The following is an 11,590-nucleotide window of genomic DNA, read 5'->3' as shown; positions in this document are numbered from 1 at the left end:
AGAGGGTTGTGGTAATGCGAGCCAAATTCGTTAAGAACGCACTGGGAACGCATGGTTAAGAGCGATGGGAAACGTACAGAGCGAACGCAGGAGGAAACCCTCATAAGAAGCAGTAAAAGTAAGACTACCACAAGAGGAAAAGAATGGGAAAACGCATTGCCAACGAAAACGAAATGTAGCAGGAAACCCTCGAGGTGGTGAAACGCATAGAAAATGAGTGGCAATGCCAGCTAAATTTACTGGAGGCTACATGGAATTCTTGTAGAAAGGTACTAGGAAAAGAAAGGGAAATCGCTTGGAAAGGTACAAGGGAAGGCAGGAAAACGCGCAGATTAATGTACGAGGAAAGTCTTAGGAGAGCCCAAGAGTAACGCTCGGGGAAGATAGGAGGGGAGGCCGCCGGAACATGGAAAAAATCACATGCATGCATGCACGATTGGTGTAATGCAAGAAGGAAAGGCAGGACCAACCGAAAGACCTCATATTGGTAAAATAGGCATGTGATGTTGTCTAAAATCAGAACTCAAAACACATAAGAAACACACAAAACAACAAACACAAACGACGCAAATATGACGTTACTTCAATTTATTAACACGATATGCTGACTTTACGATACTTAAATATTTACAATACTCATATCAATAAGAAGTTTACATAATCTTCATGACTTGAGACCACAAGAACAGAGAATGGCGTGTCTGTAGTAACACGGAATGTAGACACCAAAAAATTTTTTCCACCTTTTCATACGATCACTTCGCTTGGATGAACGGTCCACATCATCCAACCAACACTGAAAAAAGCAGGATTCAGCTCTCAAAGTTAATGTCCATTCCGAGCTTGAGAAATATTATTCACTACCAATCTAATAAGGTTTTACATTCAGTCTCATTCTAATTAAACAATGGAGTGTTTCTGGGGAGGAACTATCGGCTGATAGTTGCCCTGCGGAAACTTGATGTTCTCAAAGGAAATATTTGCCCGAGAAGCGAAGCTTCGAAGACAAAAATGCTAGTTTTAAGAGCATCAAACTTCCAAGAGGCAACTATCAGGCCGGTAGTTCCGTGACATAAACACTCCATTGTCTTTATTGTTCACCACTAAATTTTGTTCGGCTCGCCATTTCAAAAATCATATTGAATTATTTTTAACTTTTTCAGGCGTGAAAGCTAAATGTAAAATTTGAAAAAGAAAACAGACAAATTGCGTCTTTCATTTTTTCCTATAAGCAGGCTTGTGTACAGAAAAATTTTCACGGACGAGCATTATCCATCCGGTTATTTTCCTTGGACGGTCACGATGGGCAGATTGTGTCCCTACGTCAATGAACACTATCGCGTCACGTGATCAATTTAAACCAATAAGAATAGGAGAAAATTCAGTGTTGAACTATAATATTTAACACATCTCTAGAAAACTACGTAAAATATTAGATACAGAAATGTTGATAATGTATATGCCTTCCACAAGAGGGTAAGAAAACGTTAAAGGAGCTACCTCACGGCTTTTGCATCTTGAAAAGTTCTATATTTTTCAAATTCGGCAGTTGTAATCCTTGTCAATCTTCTCCATCCTAAACCATCCTTGTTCCTTTATGGTTTATTATCATTTCTTTGGTGTTTTTCTATCTTAGTAAACTTAAGGTTATTTTGTACCTGGCTAAAATACCGTGACTTAGCTCATTTAAATTGCAACTACTAACTGCTCGAGTACGATAAATTGGGATGCGAATGGGTGAGTGTAAATGGCGAGCTGATAGTTCTTCGACCCCAATCCAAACAGTAAACCAAATCAGTTGTAAGTACACAGATTCTCGGGACAGACTCGATTTCTTTTCGTGAATGAAAACGCTACTTGCAAAAAGATGAAGCATAGCTGACTACACATATTGTTTTTAAAATTTGTTTGCAGTGTATACCGAATCTCTTGCTTACAAATCGTATAATCGTATATACTGTGTGAAACTAAATTTTTGCAGGCTCTGATTTTTGCGATTTATCCGTTTTTTTCCATGATCAGCAAAAAAATAGGTTCCCGCAAAAAAAACTTCAGGAAAAAATTTCCTCCGCAAAAATTTACTCCACTGGCGAAATTATACACACAAACATCACAAGTAGATTCTTGTTGCTGCCATTCATTTAAAACGTCTCTTTCGTTCAGAAACTAAACGATGAAATGAGAAACACGTTCAGAAATAATAAAAAAAAGGTTTACAGGAAAGGATTGTCTGAAGGCACCCCAATGAGAAGAACACTACATTTTCGCACAAGAGCAAGATATAAATGGGATAGAGTGACCCTGATTACTGAATTACTGTGTTTTATATCTATGCGCTTGTTTTCACTTGTCAATTGCTTGCAGTTAAATTAATAAATCCGAAATTGTACTTTCAATTAAACGGGACCTCCCGAAAATCACAAATATGAATACCCAGCAAGAAAAACCAGTCCTTTACCGGCAATCACAAAGATTAGTTCCCACAAAACAAAAAAAAAAAAAAGATGATCAAATGAAATACGTGTAAATTGGGATTAACTCCCTATTTTCCTTTTAAAGTTCTGTCATCTGAATGTTATATTCTTCTGTTACGCAAGGTGAATTTCTTGTTGTGGAATAAAGTTCAGTTTGAGTCTTGGAAGTCAAAACGGGTTGTGACTTGCCCCACGGGTCCTTCATGAACAATGAGAAGGCCTTGCGAAACCTAAAAATTGAAAAATATAATACTTCAAATGTTTGCGTGAAATGAGTTAGACTTATATAATCTTAGGTCTAACAACAGCCTGAGCAATATTATTAAGTAAATTATCAGAGAGAATAAATAGGTTTACGAACAACGGCTCAAGATAGTACAATTTTTTTTAACTTAGGAAGGAATTTCGACTATTTATCTAGAGCAATTTTCATTATAATTTCCTTGAAGTAGATAAAAAAAAAAGAAAAAAAGAGGCGGAGGTAAGTTTTGCTAATAAGGTATTGAGCATTGCACTGGATATTTTTACACTCTAACATGAGCTAAAAGGTGCGATTCCCGAGCCATTTTTACGATGACTCAAAATTAGCTGACACAAAAGAACTGGTTGTCCTTTGTCAACTGAAAATCCTAGAGTGATTTCACTCAGCCTGTGAAACAGCTACTATACAAATTAGAAACCAATAGACACTAATTTTATAATCGATAAAAGTGCCGTTTTTTGTCACTGACTTGTATATTTTAGCAAGATGTTTCGGCTAACTCTTAAGCCTTCATCAGTTGAAAAAACTAAGTGCGTCCCAAGCTCTTGTAGACTTCAGGGATGACTATGTGATCATTCCCAGCGTTCGGGTCTTTTACAGACATCCAAGCTTCTAGAAAAAGCCGCTGATGGTAATGTGCCTCATGTCCGACGACTTCAACGTTTTCAAAATCCATGTGATGATGACATTCGTGGACATGGCACGCAAGTTTGGAGTTATGATCGAACATCAAGACAGCCTTTTTGTGCTCGGAAACCCGCATCTCCAGTGATCTTTCGGTCTGGCCATAGTATACAAAATCGCACTGACTGAAATTGATTCTGTACACTACTCCAGATGATGGACGGTTGGTTTCATCCTGCTGTTTAGACACTAATTCTATTGTTTTTTATTGGTTTTGTTTGGCTATTTTGCAATAAATGGTTGTTGTTTTCCACGGGTTAACATTGACATAATCACCATGCATTTGCCACTGATAGAGTTACAACACGGTGATGTTTGTTTGTTTTTTTTTGCTATTTCCCGCCTCGATTTATGATTGTTTGGAAATTATAACGTTAAGTTTTTGCCACTTCATTAGTTTCAAGTTTTTCTGTTGATTCTCAGATGTCAAAACTTGTCTTTTATACAAGGTCGACGCCCTCGTACTTGAGCGTCGCACTTTCTTTTAGTTACTCTATTAAATAGACTCGAAAAATAGAATGCACCTTTTTGATTCTCCAATTTGATTAGACGATGAAATCCACGGGAAAGTTAAAACAAAGTTTTGTTTCAATATACGGGGAAATTGGTAGTTTTTCCTGGATAAAATATGCTTCGACAATAGGCCAAATTCGATATGTTGAAATTCTAACCTAACCAAGCCTCGGCACCAAGTTAGAATTTTAAAATATCGAAATTGACAGTGAGAAATATCATGCTATAAAGAAACATGACCTTATTTTTTAACTGATTGAAACCCCAGTTTTCAACGCTAGCTTTCGATTTATCTATTTATTCATTATCTGTTTTGTTGTTTTCTTAACCACTGCATTTACCTTGGAGTCTTGAGTGAGTAAATAATTGGATTCGCCATGCTGTTGAGGTGCGTGAGGAAAAACGCAAGGAAATGAGGCCATGAACCGTGAATTCTTGCGATGTTGTGTAACAACATCGGGAAGACGCCCATGCAGAAAAATGCCGCTACTGTCAAACCGATCGTCTTGGCGGTCTTCACATCATTTTTAACTTGCTTTCCCCCAGAACAGAACGTCGAGATCCGTCTGCTATGGATGTGCACAGTGCGCCAAATGGCAACCCCCATCACGAGCATGATCATGAATGGAACCAGATAACCGGGAATTATAAAATGTCGTCCAAATTTCTTTAAATACTGTATCCTGTACACCAACACTGGAGCGTCACCAAGATGAATGTCGAGCCCTAAGATGAACATGCCATATGTATAGGCAGCGGCCAGGAGCCAAACACACAACACTGCTACTTTTGCCTTGTTGATTGTTTTCCACGAGTGGTAGTGAATGCCGTGCACGATGGCTCCATAGCGATCCATTGTTAGAACGGTGAGGTTAAACACGGTTAGATACATAAACAGTACGTACCAAGTCACGATAAACCACGAGACTGCCTGTCCCTTGAGGTAAGGCACTTTACAGATGTACCACATGATCATAAGAGGCATATTGGTCAGTGCATTGAGAATGTCTATGACAGCTAAGTTCGCGATCAAAATATTCGGCACTGTTCGCAGAGTCTTAAACCGGACGAGTAAAAGGCAAATTATACTGTTCCCGATTATCGATCCAACCATAACCAGGGTGATCATTACAATGTGCGATATTTTCTCCACATCATGACAAGAACTCATCTGGATTGTCCCGTTCATCGCCCAAAATCTGTGCACAGTGAACAGTTGCAAACTCGCTGCAAACGTTCGGCTGACGGACTTGCTATCTTTGCAAGTAAATTCCAAACGTACCAACCGCCTATTCGGTACGAGGTTCTCCTAAGAATGTATTTCTGCTCGTTTTCGGGTCAAAAATGGTCCCTTGGAAACAAGGAAACTGGTTAATTGTCAGTTCCTGAAAACAATTTACGTATTGTGCACTGGGATTGTGCAGTGAACTGGCAGTTTTGCGTTCCAATCTTCTTGCACAGAAGCAACACAGTAAACAAAATAGCGAGATTTCTCCAAGGCAGCTGAAAAAGATAAACAAGATAGCGTTTTCAATTAATTTTGGCGGTCTGTGTTCTACTTTACTCTCGTCTGTTGACAGAATATTTATATTTGGACGACTCTGTAGGTGAGTGGCGTCACAGAAAATTACTTTTTTAACCTCAAGATAGACTATCGGTTGGAATTATTGTGCCTTAAAGACAAACCAGAAGAGGGAACTGAAAGAGAAAGAAAGAAACGTCATGGGAAGTGCTATTTCATTTTTCAACCAACCTTTTGACGCATGACTGATTGTGTAACCGATAATGAAAGGAAAAAAAGCGGAGGCGGACTCGTGCCCAAAGGTGATATAAATTATTAAAGTGAATCAATTTTGACTGAGTAGTCAAATGGATAATGTCAAATGAGATTTCTGAAAGAAAATGAAACTAACTTTAGCAATACCTAACAGATACTTTTTTGAAGAACGCCTCAACTAATTTTCACATTTTTAATGAACATAATTTGTCAAGTGTCATAGGTACTGCTAATTGTCTGCGGCCCAACATCAAGAGTTGCATTTAACATTCGAATACGCGAAAATCGTTTTGTACGTCTTCGTAAAAACATAAATCAAAATGTCCTACCTGCAGGAAAAAACTGCCTGTAGAACCTCACTCTCTCTGAAAGGACATTGGGGCAAAGAAAACGGAAAAGTAAATCCTTAATCTTCAATTCAGACAGCAGACCTTTTTAAGACTGAGGGTGTTTTTATTACGGGGCCTCACAGACTTTGCTTAAGGATGAAACTTCCTCTGTTGCGATAGACGGGCAATATAACGTCTAGAGATAATTCCCTGAGAGGCTTCACCACAAATAAAACAGTGTTGCTCCATAAAGAATAAACAACGGAAATAGGCTTTGAAATGATTTCGTTCTGACGTACATCAAGAGAACGAGAAGACTAGAAAAAAATGACTCGTACAAAACTTTGTATAATTGGTTCTGATGAATCAGTGGCATTTCCCATAAATATTCTTGAAGCATGAACTCTCTGGCAAAAGTCGACATGAGCTACGAATACAATTTGCCATGTCTTTCGGTTTACGAGAACAATTTTACTTTCAACAGGAAAACGAACGCGAGCAAAAACGTATTAATAAATCCGTACCCTGATAAGTTAACGTTTGTAATTTCCGGCATCATTCCTCAAATATAAACACAACAGTTCCTGGTATTATGAATAATATTGAGGGGAAAAAGCTTTGAAATTTCCACTTGGGTTTGACGTACATAACAAGAATATATATTTTTTGCTGTTAAAGACAGGAAAACAATTATGGATATCTGTGGAAACTTAACATAAGTGATTACTTATGGCAATTCGCTCGCCAGAATCACCATCTCTGCTCAGCTTTCTCAAATCGGCAGTTCCCTATACCTTAAAAGGTAATTACGTATTCGTTTACCAGAACAGATTCATAATTTGTCAGTTCTGAACTTTGGAAGAGGCTAGATAATAGTTTTATGTCAGCATAATGTTTGGGGGAGGTTTTGATGTTTCTTGGAGCCTTTCTCGTCCAGTTGTGACTTAATTGTAAATTCTGTTCAAACTATTGTGCGATTTTTGTGGGATCGCGAGTATTCTGCAGGAAAATGTTGTGTGCTCTTTTGTTTCATTTGTCAAGAAATAAAAGCTACCGTTTCATTAATTCAAAACGGCAGAAGTAATAACGTCTTTGCCGGGATGGTAAAAATGATGACAAAAATTGATTTGAAGACAAAGAGTCAACACGAGCAGCTAAAATGTATTTCACTTTTTGACCCAGCTATCGATACGTAGTGGTGATAAATACCTAAGTTCTCTCTACGTTAACATAACATTTTCGAGCAGATGATTTACCAGAATGCGCGACCTGGTCGACCCAGAGGAAATTTTTGCCCTCTTATTAAGAATTGTACGAAATGAAGGTAAAACAGTCCGGATAATTTTGATGGGCTCTTGGAAGAGGGCCAGTAGAATCAGCAATTTTAGCCTTCTTACGTTTGTCGAAGAAAAACGCACCCGTGCGCGAAATATGCGTTTACATTAAGCCCGATTGCCGTTGCCGCAAAACACATCTCTTTTATGCAATGTCACAGAACGTAGTACTTCGCCGGGAATCCATCGGAAGTAAAACGTTTTCTTTAATTTCGCTGAATATGAGCAACTCAGGAAGACGGCGGTATAGCTCGCTCGCTACCGCAAATTTAAAAAAAATAAAATTCAAGTTTTTGTGTGGGAAGAGCAATGGGATTCGCAGCATTGCAAAATTAAAAATAAATCAATTAAAAAGGAGCCATAGGATTGCGCTCTTTCGAATGCGGCATGTTGCAAACTGAAAATGGTAAAATCGCTCGTCGTGCTCATAATTGTTTTGTTATGCTTTTTTTCTGGCTTCCCGTGTAGCTGGCGTTGTCGCAGCTCATTAAAGCTTGATATTATAGGTTGTCACTATCTAAACAAATCAGTGTGTGATTTCAATTTCCTCCTTGTCCTTTTCGTAGAAGTATACCATGTGTCATTAGCGTAGTGTTTCGAGAAAAATAAGTCAGCAATGTTTACAACAAAATTAAACAACTTGATCATCAAAGGCAAATATGGCATTGAATAACTAGCTTTGCCCTTAACACGATACACAGAAATGTTAAATTCTATTGTTCCTGTTCAAAAATTCTCGAAAGATAATAGCAAAGCATATTGAAAACAGCATTTAGGTTTTTACCTCGAATCTTCCTATTTCAATATGCACAAGCAGTGAAAACTTGGTCGTCAATTTTGTTCATGTTAGAAAATCCTTAGATTAAAGTATTTCGTTACTCCACTATACCATTTCAGAAATTCTTTTAAATCAGGCCGTTTAATACTACCTATGGGAGGGTATTTTAATAAGATTCTAAAAGTCTTCTTAACACAGATGCACTCGCAAGTCTTAAAGTGAAAATGAGATAAGGAGGCATCCAAAGGGATCTTTGTGACCAAAAATTCTTCGAAACGTCAGGACAACGATTTTTTATGTGCTCACCTATGTTTTCAGTGGTTAAAGTTTCCTCTCGGCCGTTGGACAACTTGTGAATAACTCTGACACACCTGAAGAATAGAATATTCAAGAATATAAATAAAGATCACTTTCAAATGATTATTTACCATTCATTTAATAACGCAAGTTACCAAATCACATTAATAACATAAATAACCTGAAGATATTTTTCCAATCCGCGATAATTCTTCTGATAATATTTGCAACGACCAGTATAAGCAATGACTGGTTGAAAAAAACAAAGTTCCTCACAAAAAGCTGCAATTTGTAATAGCAAAAGAACGATCCAAAGGCACTTTTTTAAAACAGCGATGTCTGGAATTTTGAGGACACTGATAGTTTTGTATTCACCCTGATGCATTTAGAAGTGAAAGATCTCTCTCCGTTTTATAAACAATAAGAATTTGCACACACCTGAAGAACAAAATGTTCAGGAATCGAGGAAAGAAAACTTTAAAAAAATTGCTTATTATATCCCTTTTCACACAGCTGCTGCAGTTTGCGATTCTCAGCAGGGAGTTTTTTTCTGAAACTTCAATTGCAAGACTACAATGCTGATCACACATCGTTTTGCAATATTTCGGACAATACCGGCAAAATAAGACATTTTCCGAAAGCTGAATCACTAACTGGAAGTAAATCTTACTAAAATATATATTTTCCATTTTTCAAACAATCGTCTTTAAGCCAAAGTATTATCCTCGTTGAAGATAACCACCTAGCCACCTCTGAGTTATTCTTGTAACCGACAAAAGTCGCTTATCGTAGTCACAAACTGCAACGCCAAGTAGACATCAATAATCAAACTAAATTGACAAGACTTCATGGACTGCCAATGGTCTTAAATAAATCATGTCAAAGTCAGTAAATACTTCGAAACAGAAAGAAACGACGAAAATTAATCAATCTTGACTGCACTTTTGACAAGCGCGCTGCTTTATAGCCCAATTTCGTTTAAGGTAAATAACATCTAGAGGTGAATTTTCACATTTTTAAAATCTTCGCGACAGGCAGATAGTGAAAACTCCTTTCGTCAATTGCTTTTAATGCCATTCATGCAGATTTCGTTTACAGCTGGCGTATCGCGGCAGTTTTAAACTTTTCTCATAATTTTACTTATCTTCTAGCAATCACGACAAATCTTTATTATTTAAATCTGGTATTAATGAGACAGCTGGAGAAAAATAGGTCACCTATGCTAAATTTAACCCAGTCGGTGGAGACTGTCCCCATTCTTTTTGTTCTGTTTAATATTCGTCACAAGGTTCATGAAAGCTATTTACATCCTTTAATGGTCAAATTTCCCTTCCGAGCTATTTGTTTGCATGCATTGAAAGATGAGCCTTACGTTTTAGACATTTAAAAAGAACGGCTGATTACACAAGCAGTTATCGCTTCGTTTTAGTCTTTGAAGCTATCGTGTTTCGTTTCGCGAGATTATCACAAAATAACTTGCACACAGAAACGACTGCGAAAAAAGCAAAGAATAAAATAGACGTTTTACGGACATAAACATTTCTCTCTTAGGTCAACACGTTCCTTTTCTCGTCCTTTCTCTTTACTTTGTGTCAACCTCTCCATCAGATCTTTGAATTTAAATTCGAGAACTTGTGTTAAAGTTACCTGAAACGGATCGTTGTGTAATGCCTCGCTTGCCTTGTTACTCAGTAGTTACCGCCAACAGCATAAGCAACAGTTGACTTAGAAAGCAGGAGCCAACGTTAATTGCCCAAAACATTCGCATGATTACCTCAACCTATATTGGTTCTCCTTAACTTCGTTCACTTAGGACAAAATAGCCAAACAATTATGAATTATTTATCTTCTCGCGCAGATGACATTCAGCAATCAAAGAAAGCTGGGTGACAGTTGGTCATGTTTGAATAAAAAAGGAGCCCTTATTTTCCACGCAGTCTTGATATGTCATAATTCCAAAAAGAATGTTTTCAACCAAAGAAACAATCAATCTTAGATTTTTCACCTGAATGTAAGTAACTTTGTACTGTCAGTGGGTATTAAATATTGTACTGATAAATCATTAGACTTGAAACTCATATTTACTTGACAGCAAATAAACCATTTGACAAGCACTCAAAAGAATGGGGCTAATGTATCTCTAGCAAGAGCTACCAGGCTTTAAAGATAACGACATGAAACACTAGCAGGTGTTTGAAACAACTTCTTAGTCGGAGCTAATCCAAGTGGTAAACGAAGAAATTAAATGGTACATGTAAATGGCCAATTCCCCCTATGAGAGGTGCCTGCAGGGAATCTTGGTAGGTTGTATTGATCAACTTGGATTGGGTATTTGCTTTGATGAACACAACTACCATGATTCCCTGCAAGCACGTCTCATAGAGAGAATTGGCCATTATGCCAGCCTGAATCAAATATAAAAATCCATGTCCCGGTAATGACTTCATTTGCTTTAAAGCTTAATATTTTTTTACCGCTTTTGAGACGCATTTATCTTTCAAATTGTCTCAAATGAATTGACAGCTCTGGTCGCAACCGTTTTTGGCACTTAACCAAGTTTTATATTGCGTTGGTTAAGAAAATGGCATGTTGTAGTTAAAAAATAAAACTCTCTGAGACATAATAAGCCTTGCAGTTAGACAGAATCAGTGCTGCGGTTAGGCAGAGAATTGCACTGCAGATAGGCAGACAATTTCACTGTAGAGAAGCAGAGAGATGTCGTGCTGCGGTTGGATAGAGAATAGCCCTTTTTGGCGGTTAATTCCATTTGCATTGCAAAAGAATCCAACATGAATGTGAGGCAATTTTGTAGTTTTTGCCCCAAATTACCTCGCATTAACAGCGTAGACACGGAATGGGATAATGTAGGGACTGGACCGGTGGACTCTTGAACTGATAGACTAATTTTGGACCCTTTGCTGGACCAATGTTTGGAGTGTGTCTATTAAAGCAAACGTTTTGTTGAGCCTCCGCTATAAAGCCTGGTGGTTTCTTGGAGGTCTCCTCGCCCTATGATATCGAAATTGTTTTTTATTGTGTTATTTCTTATAAGTTTTATTTACCACGCCAATCTTGAAATAGAGGAATCAAGACCAGCTTGTATCCCTTGCAAGGAGCAACCTTTACTGTCAGGTTTATTTTA

At 37.7% G+C, this 11,590-nt stretch overlaps 1 protein-coding gene across 2 annotated transcripts in view; it reads right to left on the bottom strand.

The window, feature by feature from the left end:
- Positions 1 to 244: 244 nt before the first annotated feature.
- LOC145481425 (somatostatin receptor type 2-like) overlaps positions 245 to 11,590 on the bottom strand; it is a 16,132-nt gene continuing 4,786 nt past the window's right edge. The window contains exons 1-4 of one of the 2 annotated variants that reach the window (XM_081459906.1): positions 10,096 to 10,439; positions 8,458 to 8,522; positions 4,275 to 5,436; positions 245 to 2,704 (exon numbers count right to left, since the gene is read on the bottom strand). In XM_081459906.1, coding sequence (XP_081316032.1) covers positions 2,554 to 2,704; positions 4,275 to 5,122 — 999 coding nt within the window. In that variant the 5' untranslated portion in view covers positions 5,123 to 5,436; positions 8,458 to 8,522; positions 10,096 to 10,439 and the 3' untranslated portion in view covers positions 245 to 2,553. Of the gene's footprint in view, positions 2,705 to 4,274; positions 5,437 to 8,457; positions 8,523 to 10,095; positions 10,440 to 11,590 lie in introns of those variants that run through there. The other variant, XM_081459905.1, reaches the window with a different exon arrangement.

Source organism: Orbicella franksi, chromosome 3 (assembly GCF_964199315.1).
Source record: "Orbicella franksi chromosome 3, jaOrbFran1.1, whole genome shotgun sequence".
Classification (NCBI taxonomy): Eukaryota; Metazoa; Cnidaria; class Anthozoa; order Scleractinia; family Merulinidae; genus Orbicella; species Orbicella franksi.
Note: the sequence above shows the minus strand (reverse complement) of the source record. Positions and strands in the feature narration are given on the sequence as shown.